At 33.8% G+C, this 13,018-nt stretch overlaps 3 protein-coding genes across 3 annotated transcripts; 1 reads left to right on the top strand and 2 right to left on the bottom strand.

The window, feature by feature from the left end:
- The first annotated feature begins 160 nt into the window (after window positions 1–160).
- On the top strand, window positions 161–3,655 carry LOC107415066 (phytoene synthase 2, chloroplastic). The gene is made up of 6 exons (XM_016023338.3): window positions 161–1,210; window positions 1,569–1,619; window positions 1,806–1,978; window positions 2,266–2,501; window positions 2,642–2,834; window positions 3,195–3,655. The coding sequence occupies exons 1-6, from the start codon at window positions 868–870 to the stop codon at window positions 3,363–3,365; spliced, it is 1,167 nt and encodes a 388-aa protein (XP_015878824.1). The 5' UTR covers window positions 161–867; the 3' UTR covers window positions 3,366–3,655.
- Window positions 3,656–4,238: 583 nt separating this feature from the next.
- Window positions 4,239–11,768, bottom strand: LOC107415067 (serine/threonine-protein phosphatase PP2A catalytic subunit). Its single transcript, XM_016023339.4, has 11 exons — window positions 11,501–11,768; window positions 8,277–8,333; window positions 8,075–8,158; window positions 7,459–7,530; window positions 6,664–6,735; window positions 6,461–6,501; window positions 5,690–5,756; window positions 5,110–5,301; window positions 4,888–4,977; window positions 4,691–4,798; window positions 4,239–4,465 (listed from the first exon to the last, which is right to left on the bottom strand). Exons 1-11 carry the CDS (start codon window positions 11,585–11,587, stop codon window positions 4,400–4,402), a joined length of 936 nt encoding a protein of 311 aa, XP_015878825.1. The 5' UTR covers window positions 11,588–11,768; the 3' UTR covers window positions 4,239–4,399.
- On the bottom strand, window positions 8,841–11,494 carry LOC132799220 (pentatricopeptide repeat-containing protein At5g66520-like). Its single transcript, XM_060816328.1, has one exon. It carries the CDS (start codon window positions 10,774–10,776, stop codon window positions 9,193–9,195), a length of 1,584 nt encoding a protein of 527 aa, XP_060672311.1. The 5' UTR covers window positions 10,777–11,494; the 3' UTR covers window positions 8,841–9,192.
- Window positions 11,769–13,018: the final 1,250 nt, after the last annotated feature.

Raw genomic sequence — 13,018 nt, 5'->3', positions numbered from 1 at the left:
TGTTTTGTTGTAATTTATTTATTCTTTTTAATTCAAGACAATCTTTAGATCATATTAACTTGACATTTATTTTAGACATTACCATTAAAAAATAATTTTGAGATTAATTTTCTTAAAACACTGTCCATGCTTATATGGTATGTCTAATTTCACAATCGACATCTCTATTGAAAATGCTCTGAGCTATGAATAATTTTTCGATTTGGTAGCACCAACTCAGCATCCCTTCCATACAAGAACAAGAACCATATTATAAAAATTAAAATTGCATTGGGAAAACAGTGGGAACAAGTAAGATCTGAATTGAGGAAGCAAAACATTAAATTTTTTTATTAAAAAAAATGAAGGAAGACATAAGGCAAGAGGTATCAAAGATGAGAAAGATGCTGAAGCCAAGCATGCAGAAGAAGACAGAAGTTGCAGCAAGACAAAACCAGCATCTTCGTAGTTGCCGTTATTCCCTCCTACCAAAACAATGCTTTTTATGTTTCTTAAGCTTTTCACGTCTTCATTAGACCCTCCTTAATCTTCCACATTTTAACCTATTAAACCATTAAAAGCCAAACATATCAAATGAACCCCATCATTAATGGAATATTGAACTTTCCAATTCTCTCACTCACTCAAATCATTTTTTTTTCTTTATATTATTTTCTTACCATACATTCACTTGGTTTAGTGGGCCACCTATAACACAAGCCTAAAACTCTTGTTATATTAAGATAATCAAAAGAAAAAGGCATGGAGAAAGAGAGGAAACTCCATTTGAATCCTTATTTAATCCTTAATCACTTTTCTTTGTAGAGACGGAGATTAAACCTTTTAGCAGCCTGATTAGTTTAATCTTTCCAAGCTCACACATAAACAATGTGTTCAACATTTTCTGTAGCAGCAAAGCCATGCATCAGAGAAGGAAGTGGTAAATTGGTGTGTCAAAAGTACTACTCTAATAAGATTACAAGCACAAGAGCTGAAGTGAGCATAGCTCCCAAGCAAAGCAGCCGTCTTGTGTTTCCAGAATTATCGAAACAGGGCGTACCGCTTACTTATTTTAACATACAAGAAACTGTGAAAAGGCAGTCTCTAATCCATAACCCTTTGATGAGGGAAGATGTTTGTAGAAAGCCACGGTTTCATCCTAGCTTTCTTGAACAAGCATATGAAAGGTGCAGGAAAATTTGTGCAGAATATGCCAAGACCTTTTATCTAGGTGCTACTTCACTTCCCTTTATCCTCCTCCAATTTACTTTTTCCAATGTTTTTTACACTGCCTTGAACTAAATAAATCTAGTGGGAAAGAAAATGGTACTCTCTCTCTCTCTCTCTATATATATATATATATATATATGAATCTATGCCAACATAGTGTATCCTAATCATATATATATATATACATCAGTATTTCATGAATTTAATAAGATATCACTATTGTTCTTCCAAATATATATGTGAATGTCCTCTCCATGATCTTTGCTCTAATACAGGACAGCTATACTTTGAAAATCCAAAATATTTGCATGTCCATATCTATATGGGTTTTATATATGTTTGGTATACTATTGGTGCAGGTACGTTATTGATGACGGAAGAAAGACAAAAAGCAATATGGGCAATTTATGGTAAGATAATCCCTGCAATATGGGCAATATAGATCTTTCTTTAATTACATGATGATCCTAAACTCCTAACACAGACTAAAGTTCTATCCTTCCTTTAAAATATAAATCTGCCACTAAAATGGTTTTTTCTGAGAAAAGTAAAAAGTCTTATTTAGTTAAGTTCCTGAATCATTTTGATGATTGCAGTTTGGTGTAGAAGGACAGACGAACTGGTTGATGGGCCAAATGCGGTCCACATGAGCTACGAAGTTCTTGAGAGATGGGAAGAGAGGCTTCATGACATATTTGATGGACGTCCCTATGACATGCTTGATGCTGCACTCACAGATACTGTTTTCAACTTCCCTCTAGATATTAAGGTACTTTTATTTGGTTCTTTTTTTTCCCTTAGTGCTAAAGTGGAAACTCATTTATTATAAAATTCCAAGTTTGTCTTTGTCCTCTCATAAACTACCATTACCATATATCCAACCAACTATTAGGGTAATAATATATTATTTTTCTATATACCAAATTGCATGGCATGTTCATTGATAAAAAAAGTTGGCCAACAGAACAGAAAGAATTTCATGAATTTGAATTACAATTTGTATAAAGAATAAGAGATTGATATAATATTTTGTGTTTGTTTGACCACGTGGGGCAGCCTTTCAGGGACATGATAGAGGGGATGAGAATGGACATTAAAAAAAGTCGGTATGAGAATTTTAAAGAGCTTTATCTTTACTGCTATTACGTGGCAGGAACCGTAGGCCTAATGAGTGTTCCCGTAATGGGGATTTCACCACAATCTCTCATTCCCACCCAAAGTGTTTATGATGCTGCACTCTACTTGGGAATTGGAAACCAACTCACTAACATTCTTAGAGATGTGGGAGAGGAGTAAGTCTCTTTTTTTTTCTTTTTTTTTTTGGCTCTCTCTCTCTCTCTCTCTCTATATATATATATATATATATATAATATTAATATTATATGTAATCCCCTTAATTGGTTGATGAAGCTTTTTCTTCTTGTTGTTTCAGTGCCATAAGAGGCAGAGTTTATCTTCCCCAAGATGAGCTCCAACAGTTTGGGCTCTGCGACAAGGATGTTTTCTCAAGAAAAGTCAGTGATAGATGGAGAGAATTCATGAGAGAGCAGATAACAAGAGCAAGATTCTATTTCGACCTTGCAGAAGAAGGAGCTTCCCAGCTTGACAAAGACAGCCGTTGGCCGGTAAATTGCTGGGCAAACATATACATACAACTATATATACCATATTTTTTTTAAAAAAAATAATTAAAAAAAAATCACGAAGTTCACATCAAAAGCCAGAAAACGATCATCACTAGAGTTGCTAGAATATGCATACAAAAAGACAATCAGAATGACATGGATGGAAACTCTTTTTGAAACTCCATTAGTCACTTTCATTTGCTTCTAAAAGTGAACGGACAAACAAAAAAATAAATAAATAAATAGAGTAAACTAATATAGATATTTGGAGGATGAAGTTAGATTTCGATATAAATACGTTAGATGATGATGCGGATGATATTGATATTGATATTGATATTGATATTGATATGCATGCAGGTATGGTCGGCGATGATGTTATATCGTAAAATATTGGATGCGATTGAGGATAACGACTATGACAACTTGACAAAGCGAGCATACGTTCCAAGAAGTAAGAAACTTCTCACGCTGCCTTCAGCTTACTCCAGATCTCTATCACCCGCATCTGCTTCTACTGCGCGCTTTTAATAACAACCACAGTTTACTTCCATTCCTCATACCACCCACCAAACTTACGGTGACATATAAATATATATATATATATATATTTATGTATATGCGTACATATATCATATATATATATATATATATGATCTCCTCTGTAAAGAGTGTACACAGACAGTGTTTATTGAATGAAATTTCTACCACTTTCTTGAGTAATTCCTTGCAATCCAAGTCACTTCACTTCTAGTTCTGGTAAAAATGTATACAAGAAACACACCACAAACTTAACGAGGAAACAATTTAAGCCCCACAAAACCAACAATTCCTGTTACTTAGAAGAAGCAGCCCATGGATATTCAATTTTCTTTTAAGATTAGTTAATTCGATCAACTAGTCGATGCAAGTGAGGTAAGCTCTCAAGTTTCTTCCAGGACCAACCGGGACACGTATAGGATTTTTATTTGATTTTTGTCTTTTAAAAAACATAAAAAAGCATAGAGGATCTAAAAATCTGTCTTGACAAACATAAAATTACAATTGCTTTGATAATTTTATAAACCCATTGATGGATAGTTTTTTTTTTTTTTTTCCTATAAATAATTTAATCCAATTTTCAAAATTTTCAATGTCAAATTGTCCACAGGTTCTTTTTTTTGTATTTTTTTTTATTTTTTGGCATTTTTTCAATGTTTGTTTCTCAATCTCTTTCAACACCTCTTCAAACTATAAAATTCTTCTAAACTTCTACTCCTCAATATCAATGATCCCTTCCATAAACAAAATAATAATAATAATTATAATCCACACTCATTTGAAGAAAATATAAAAGCAAAGAAGGGCCATTTTCAAGCCAAGCATCCTCACTATATTAAGAGCAAAGCAAACAAAAAAAAAAAATTTAAATAAAATATATTGTAAACATACATTAATTAATATTATTTATATAAAAATACAATTTAATTAAAAAGCCCCCCTTTTCTTTTCTCTCGCCTATGGCCACAAATAAAGTTGGGCCGACCCTAGCCACTGGGATTTCAGTAACTACTCGACCATTCGCATCATAAGAAGTAATCAGGTGTTCTCCGGGTAACATCTGGCTCTCCCCTCCTTGGAGCTGGCTCAAACTGAAACCAACAAATAAAAACACATTCAATCTCTTGTCATGGAATTTTGTCCAGACAATTGAGAGCAACGAACCTCCCATCTGAAGAGCATCAATATAAAAGCAATTTTTGTTTCCTTGGTACTTTTTTTTTTTTTTTCTCTTTTTCGTTTTATTCCAAATCCTTGTTGCTAGGATGTGTGTCGCATGGCAAGGAGTTTCAAAGAGGACTGAAGCGGAACCCTACCTGAATGAATGTATGGCCTTTGCAGTCGTCAACTTCCAGGATAGATGCCATGTTTCCACATCGATAGCAATAATTGGGTGCACTAAATATGGTGACCACTTTTTGTTCCTGTCACAAGGAGAACAAATCAGACAAACGCTCGCCCTAAGGAAAACCATCATCCCAAAGTGGGCCTCAAGTATTGAGCAAATGCTTACATGACCCCAATTATATCCTTCCATAACCAGCTGGTGGGCTCTTGCAATCAGCTTCAAGTTGTTGGTATGGTTAAACTGCTCAGATATGTCCTGTAAAAACAGTTTTCCAAACAAACATACTAGCAAAGCTTCATGAAAATTGGGAACAATAAACAAATGACTTTAGCCTTTACCCACCACCCCACAAAGTGTCCATAATCATTTAGAGAGAAAATATACTACCTGGCCAAATGTATATCCAGCACCCCTAGGAGAGATACCCCAACCACAGCGATCATCTGGGTCGGACCATAAAAGGTCACACATAGGACCCTCATGAGGAACCTCTTGTACACGATCAAAATTACGTATGTTATCAAGTGTTTCAATGGATGGTGACAGTCCACCATGCAGGCAAAATATCTCAGATTCAACCTATAAAAACAAAAGGAAATAAAAAGTTAGTGCAAACAATATCACCTTGCCAAATCAAGATCCAAACATTAACTTGTAAAGACAAATTTTCCAGCATTGAGAGAATCGGACTCCATCATCTAAGTTGCCAATATCAATTAAACCATAACCCTTGAGCGTCACTTTGTAGCAGCAGAATAATCATAAAACAATTACATGTTTGATGTCAATCATGTAATTGGTTGAACCCTTCAAATTGCAAGAATTCATACAGGCTTTTCTAAAGGAGCTTAGTAAAGCAACAGAAGCTACTGATTCACTTTTCAGTTTTTGTTTCTTCTAAAAACCAAAGGAGTGAGGCAAAATAGATTTAACATTAGCAGAAACCATGATATATAACAATACTAACCAATGCAGTCAGTGGAAAATAGTCAAACAAATCTGTAAAAATCTTCCATACATTGGCATTACCATACCTGCAAAGTAGATACAAACTCATGAAAATTATATCAAATAGGCAAAGCAGGTACAGGAAACAAAATAATTAAGCAATAAAAGTATCCCGTATTTCCCCTTCACCCTCAATCTTCTACCACTCGAAATCTTAAGAAAATAATCACACGAACTTTGCACCATAATTTAAACATATGCGACATGTAAGAACTTTTTTTATCAAATAAAATAATCGCATTTCTTCAATAAAATTTTTGATGAGGTCAACAAGGAAAAGTGTATCTATAAATTTGCCACATTTTTTCAAACGACAAAAAATAGCCAGTCATGTAGAAAACTTCAGTGCACAGGAAAGTTTGAGACTTTAAAGAATTTTCCTTTTAAGCCTTTGCATTTGATGTTGCACTATTGACTCTAATCTAGCAATACTACAAGCATGTAAATAAAATACACGTGACAAGACTCTAACAGAACCCTTATCAGGCATTGCAATCATGAAGAATAATCATTTTTACCTTGATAAACACTATATAATTGTAGAATCTCCAAAAAATTAGAAAACAATAAAGAAAACATTTTACATAGATTTTCAATTTGCAATTAGGCAAAAAATAAAAAAATAAAAAATAAAAAATAAAAAATAAAAAAATAAAAACCGGAATCTTATACTAAGTGACATGCTATATAAACCAAATCCCCTAGAAACTGAAGGTGCTAAGCAACTCACTTTCGAAGGCACTCATCATAGAACCCATAAACTTGAGTAATCTGCAAAGCAGAAACAAAAGAGCCATAATCAGCAGTTCAGCACAACAAATTTCAATAGAAATAAATAGACTAGCATATAAAATCATATCAAATCAAAGTAGAAAGGACTAGAACAAGACAAAGATAAGAAGAAAATCCATAAGTGTTTGATCAAAATTTTACCTGACGGCTTTCATGATTTCCTCTAAGAATAGTAATTCGTTGTGGGTAACGCACTTTCAAGGCCACCAGGAGCTGAATTAATCAATTAACATATAAATAATCAACTCAAGTTAAAGCATAAGAAACCGTGAAACTCAAATGGATTGGATGCAACAAAGCCATAAGAAATAAGTATCTTGAAAATGGAAATTACATAAACTGGAAAAAAACTAATTTTAGAAAGCACTCTAGTTAAAAGTTAAAATATGTTCTAGCTATCTTTTATATATCTGCATTCATCTTTTCTCCTGCAGTAACATATGCATCAAAAAGATGTAAGATAAGTCAACCCAACCCACCACCCACCCCTCAAGCCAATGCCCAAGAGTACCTTTCTCAAACAATGCCATGAAGACAACTACATTGATCCTGATTCTTCTCAACTACAACCATTTTCAACCCCATCCCATCATTTCAACAAGTTGATAACCATCATTTACCAATTGCAATGTAAGCATTCATGCAGAAAACTAAACTGAGAATACAAATGGAGGCACAAATGAAATAAAATCCATTAAACTTAAATATCCTGATCATTCTACGGGGATGATAACAGACCACTAAGTGCACAACCAGGCTCATGTTGAGTCCAACTCACTAAAAGTTAAATAATTTATGTTTCATATAGAAATACTCTCAATTTATAGATACTACTCTGCAGAGATTCCTTGAGCACTTTTAAATGCCAAAGAGGAAAAGAAAACATAACAGTAGTACCTTGATGAAAAAAATAAAGAAAGCGCAACTCATACTTACAGTTACAGTTTCAACTGAATAATAGCCACGATCAACATAATCTCCCATGAACAAATAATTTGTATCTGGACACTACAACAAAATTGCAACCAGAAATGAATAGGGTACTTATAAATCATGCATATTCAACATATACATGAAGAAAAAGAAAACGGTGACAAGAGACATAAAAACCACAAGCTTAATAACCAATAAAGATCATTTTATATCAGATAAATTAACAAATAACTTTTAAAAAACTTTTAAAAAGTTAGGTGACAGGAATGTTCAACACATCCATAAAGAGAAATATAAAAATAGTGACACGATACATACAAACCAGAACAAACTAAAAATCCAAGACAGAATGTCTGATCAGATAACAAATATTTTTTTAAAAGAAAAAAGTAAAAAATAAACATTAGGGAAAGAGTCAATTGACAAAAGATCATAAAGAACACAGGTGCCGGCAATGTGACCACAATAGCTGCCATTTATAAGACCAATTAAAGAATAAATGCTATCATCACTTGAAGCAGAATATGCCAGTAAACACAGTAATAATTACTACGAGACACTAATTAGCATTCCATTGGAGAATCTAAAATGAAAAAAATGCCCCAACCAAATCAGATACCTTTCCTCCAATGCGAAAAAGCTCTGCAAGATCATGGAATTGCCCATGAATATCACCACAGATTGTAACAGGACTTTTCACAGGCTGCAATCAAAAAAATTTATCAAAATATGACACATCAAAATCATTATAAACTAAAAACTTGTGTAAAAAAGTAGGAATGGACATAAAAAGAAAATAAAAAATAAAAAAGCATACACACTTGCACATTGCTCTCCTCCATAAATATCTCCTTGGCCTTTTCACACAGAACCCTTACCTACGTTGACAAACAAACAAAGTTAACAATTGAACATATCCCTAAAGCTAAAAGAACAAACTTCTTAAAGAAGCTCTCTAAAAATTAAACGAGCGTTTGAGAGAAATAACCAAAAAGAGATACAGAAAAGACTGCTTATAAAATATCAAACAGGAGTACCAGATTGAATATTCAACCTCAAAGGAAATTCCATATAATATAAGTTGATGATTTTAATTGAAATGGCTTTTTATGACCTGTGAAAATTCTAGATTCGCCACTGGCTCCTTTCATTTTCCTACAATCTGCTTTAAATCCCTTACTCACAAACAACGAGTAAGAGAAATCAAAATAGCTTTTCAACTTCTCCCTTTTTCTTTCAGTTCATCGTTCTTTTTATAATTCTAATTTGTGATTGATGCCAATCAACAACACCACCATCAGTTCTATTCTACATCAAACAAAATATTGGCTTCCTGTATCACACTTGCTCAATCCGCGTACTTTATGAATAAAATAAAATAAAAATAACCCAATGAGTGGCAATGAGAGCCACATTGTATAGCACTAACACAAATCCAACAAGATAAATAATCAATTCAGAACTAGAATAGTACTACAAACACGATGCCAATAACATCAACTATACAAGAATCAAACTCTCTTATAAGAAATTTATCCTAAATGTAAATGTTCCACATTCTACTTAATTTTAATAATTTAAAACAAGAACTTTTTGCCCAATAAAATGAACAAAAACCAAGAGTGAAACACAGCTTAAATAGATTGAACAGATAATTGATACAAAAGATCAACATTAATGCAAGAACATTTTGTTCTCAATAATACTTGAGCACAAAACTATCATCTGCAAATTGACTTATTCGATTATCTTGTCATCACCATCATCACTAAGCCAAGAAGATTTCAAGTGCTTGTCGATGGAAAGCAATGAAAAAACAATTTCCTCCATGCACTCATGTGACCTGTCTCCAGCAACAAATTCACAGACCGCACCATCAATTTCAATTACACTACATCCTGGCTTCTTTGTCACCATCTTCTTTTCCATTCCCCTTCTTACAATTGTGACATAATCCCATCGATCAGCAGAGGCATATATGTTTGAAAGAAGAACATGAACCCCACTGTGGTCTAGTCCTTGCTCAGCCAAGCGATCAGCCATTTCTTGGCCAAATTTTACATCTCCATGATCTCTACACGCATTGAGCAATGCGCCCAATACGTATGAGTCAGGTTCCATGGGCATCTGACTTACCACCTTCTTTGCCTCTTCTAGCATTCCAACTCTCCCCAGGAGATCCACCAAACACCCGTAGTGCTGCAACCCTGGCTCAATCCCATAAACCGTACTCATGCTCTCAAAGATTCTCAATCCTTCATCCACAAGCCCCATTCGACCACAAGCACTCAAGACACCTATGAATGTAACTTCATTTGGTAGAACTCCTTCACTTTGCATCCTGATAAACAACTCAATTGCACTTGCACTCTGACCATGATTAGCTAGACCTGAAATCAAAGCCGTAAAAGCAAAAACATCCCTATCCAACATCACATCAAATACACAACGAGCAGTTTCAATACAGCCACACTTTGCATACATGTCAACAAGAGCAGTACCCAATACTCTATCTAACTGCATGTTATTTCTATCCGCATATGCATGTATCCACCTTCCTTGATCCAATGCACCAAGAAAAGCACAAGCAGTTAGTGCACCAACAATGCTAGCATGATTAGGCGCAATCCCAGAAGTTTGCATGTCACTAAAAAGTTCTAGAGCCTCTTTGAACATCCCAACTTGTGCATACCCATTAACCATAGTACTCCAAGAAACCGCATTCTTTTCTGGCATTTGATCAAACAATTCCTTTGCAATCAAAAGCTGACCCGACTTGACATAGCCATTAATTAAAGAGGTCCATGTGATAACATCTCTGTTTACACTCATATTAAACAGCTTATGAGCTGAGCCCATGCAGAAATAAGTAACATAAAAGTGGATCAATCCATTCAGAACAAAGTCATACAACTCCCAACCCAACCTGATGGCTTGGCCATGGATCACCAAACCCAATGGAAAGTCCGAAAGATCGGCACAGGCATTGAGGAGGAAAGAGAAGGTGTAGTTGTTAGGTAAGAAACTATTCTCACGCATTTTGTTGTATACAGAAAAAGCTCTGATGGGCTCATTTCTCTCAGTAAAGGACCTTATCATTATGTTCCAGATGTAGTTGGTCCGATAAGGCAGACAACAAAAGAGTCGGTGAGCATGACATAAATTATTACGGTCAGGAGCTGCACAAAAGGCAATGATCTTTGCTGCAGCATAAGAATCAGAAAGGGTGCCTGAAACTGTAAGATGGGCTTGAATTTGCTTGATATGCATCAACGTGAGACACTGGTCCAAGAGGTTGAGAATTTTACGACTGGATTTCATCTAGTACCATTTGCAGCAAAACCTCAGTTCATAGCTAATTCTAAGTCCCTTGAGAAATCCAATGTGCCAATCATTTGTAAAATGGGCCTTCTTCTTAATCAAAAGATTTTAGGGGTGTACAACTCCTAGAAAATTAGATTAACAAAGACCACCAGGAACTTAAAGTCCAACAGGATACTTACTTGGCACAGGGAGAATATCCCAATGATGACAGCAGAAAAAAATTAAAAATACCTTACGTCAGGTAGACTTTCCATTTCAAGGACACTAGTTTCGTATACTAATCCTACCATAACACTGGATACAAGCTACATTCTGTGCGAGACCAAACTGCAAGAGAAACAGAACCTTCAACGGATCCCATACAATCATCAACAAATATATGAAGAAACCCATGATTATACCATATTACAAGACTAGATCGGTCCCCTACAAAGCCCCTAATTCAGCTAAAACGACAGATCACAAACCAACCCCTACCCGGCATGACCCAATCCCACAACAAAACTACGCATTTAAAATTTCGATCTGGCCCGCTAAAACACTAAGAAATCAAACCTGATCCAAACCATTTCAAAAAAAAAAAAAAAAAATTAAAAGAAAAATCATTTACCCATCACAATACACCCCCAAAGATCAGCACGAAATTCCCCAACTCAATTCAAAAATAGAAATTTCCAAAAGCGAAAAATCACAAGAAAGGCAACGGAGAAAATGAAGGTACCTCTTGTTCAGACAAGGGCTTGCACTGCATGAGCTGAGCAATCTGCTCGTCAAGGTTCCCATGTGAATTGGAAGGGACCGAATCCATAGCTCTGTTCCTTCTCCTTACTCCTTGTTTGTTCTCCTCCAATACGCGCCGTGTTACGGATCAAGATCGCTTGGATTTGGCTCCCCAAACACCAGAGTTCCACAAACCCTAGATTTCGCCTTCTTCGAAATACTCTCACAGACAGAGAGAGAGAGAGAGAGAGAGAGAGAGGGGGGGGGGGTGGAGAACCCAATGTTTTTATTTCTTTAATTTTAATTTTTAAATTTTAACTTCTTTTTTTTTTTTTTTCCCTATGTGCCTTTTTCCTTTATGATTCTCTTGTTGGTGGCTCTCTTTTGTTTGATTGCTAATTTGCCACTCCTTTTCTTTTTATCTTTTTTTTTTTATTTCTCGCTTTACCCCAAAACCATGTTTTTTCTTTTTTTTTTTTTCCCTTTAATACATTTCAAATTTCCTGATTCATTTCTAAACTTGATGATGTGATGGACTGATGGGCACATGAGGTTTGGAACGGACGTGGCGTTTTCCTGTTGGTTATTAAATGACACGGTCCTGGAAAGCGCGTGGAGGATATGAAGCTTTATTTCTTTTAATTATTTTTGGACTTTATATTTGGGAGCGTGAATGATTAAATTATCTTTTCGTCAAATTTTCGAAAGGGAAAAATAATAAATTAAGATGCATTTACATTCTATTACCACCAAAAAAAAAAAAAAATGGAATAACATTTTCATTAAAAATATTTAAAAAATGTGTATTCTACATTTTTGTTGAAATACATTTTTATTTGTTTCAACAGATATTTTATGATAAATCTCAAAACAACAATCTAAGCAAATATTCTATTGTTGTTAAATAGGATATATTTCCTGTTCCTTTCTAGGAAAAAATCTGTGCAATTTTTGTCCACATCAAAGTAAAAAGAGGTTGATTACTGAAGATGATAAAGTTATAGTTATTTCTATGACCAACGAAAATATATAAATATATTTTACAGATCATATGTAAACATTATGATAAAAACAAAAATGAAATATTTATATTTTACAGATCATATGTAAACATTATGATAAAAACAAAAATGAAATATTTAGTTTCCATTAAAATAACATTAGTAAATGGATGCTGTTTTTTTGTTCGAATATTATAAAGATCTGTTAGGTATAGCTAATAAAAATAGATTTTTGATATGTAGAATTTTGTATAATAAATTTTTTTAAAAAAAATTATTAAAAAATTAATAAATACTTGGTTGTAAATAAAAAAATTATATTAAATTTTTATTAAATTGTATTAAATATTTATTAAATTTTCATATAAGATAAAAAAAAATTAAAAACATAAAATTTGAATTTTTTAAAAATTATTTTAAAAAATTATTTTTTATTTAATAAATATTTATTAACCTTTACTAGATATTTTTATTTTTTTATAAAAAAAAATTTAACATTCAAATAAAACTTTTAAACT

This window comes from Ziziphus jujuba, chromosome 4 (genome assembly GCF_031755915.1).
Source record: "Ziziphus jujuba cultivar Dongzao chromosome 4, ASM3175591v1".
Lineage (NCBI taxonomy): Eukaryota > Viridiplantae > Streptophyta > Magnoliopsida > Rosales > Rhamnaceae > Ziziphus > Ziziphus jujuba.
Note: the sequence above shows the minus strand (reverse complement) of the source record. Positions and strands in the feature narration are given on the sequence as shown.

Coding starts and splice junctions, on each gene's coding strand:
- LOC107415066 (XM_016023338.3), top strand. CDS start 868: ATGTGTTCAACATTTTCTGTAGCAGCAAAGCCATGCATCAGAGAAGGA. Junction 1,620..1,805: donor AGCAATATGGGCAATTTATG/GTAAGATAATCC, acceptor TGATGATTGCAG/TTTGGTGTAGAAGGACAGAC. Junction 2,502..2,641: donor CTTAGAGATGTGGGAGAGGA/GTAAGTCTCTTT, acceptor TTGTTGTTTCAG/TGCCATAAGAGGCAGAGTTT.
- LOC132799220 (XM_060816328.1), bottom strand. CDS start 10,776: ATGAAATCCAGTCGTAAAATTCTCAACCTCTTGGACCAGTGTCTCACG.
- LOC107415067 (XM_016023339.4), bottom strand. CDS start 11,587: ATGGATTCGGTCCCTTCCAATTCACATGGGAACCTTGACGAGCAGATT. Junction 5,302..5,689: donor ATTTTCCACTGACTGCATTG/GTTAGTATTGTT, acceptor TTGTTTTTATAG/GTTGAATCTGAGATATTTTG. Junction 4,978..5,109: donor CTGGATATACATTTGGCCAG/GTAGTATATTTT, acceptor CTGTTTTTACAG/GACATATCTGAGCAGTTTAA.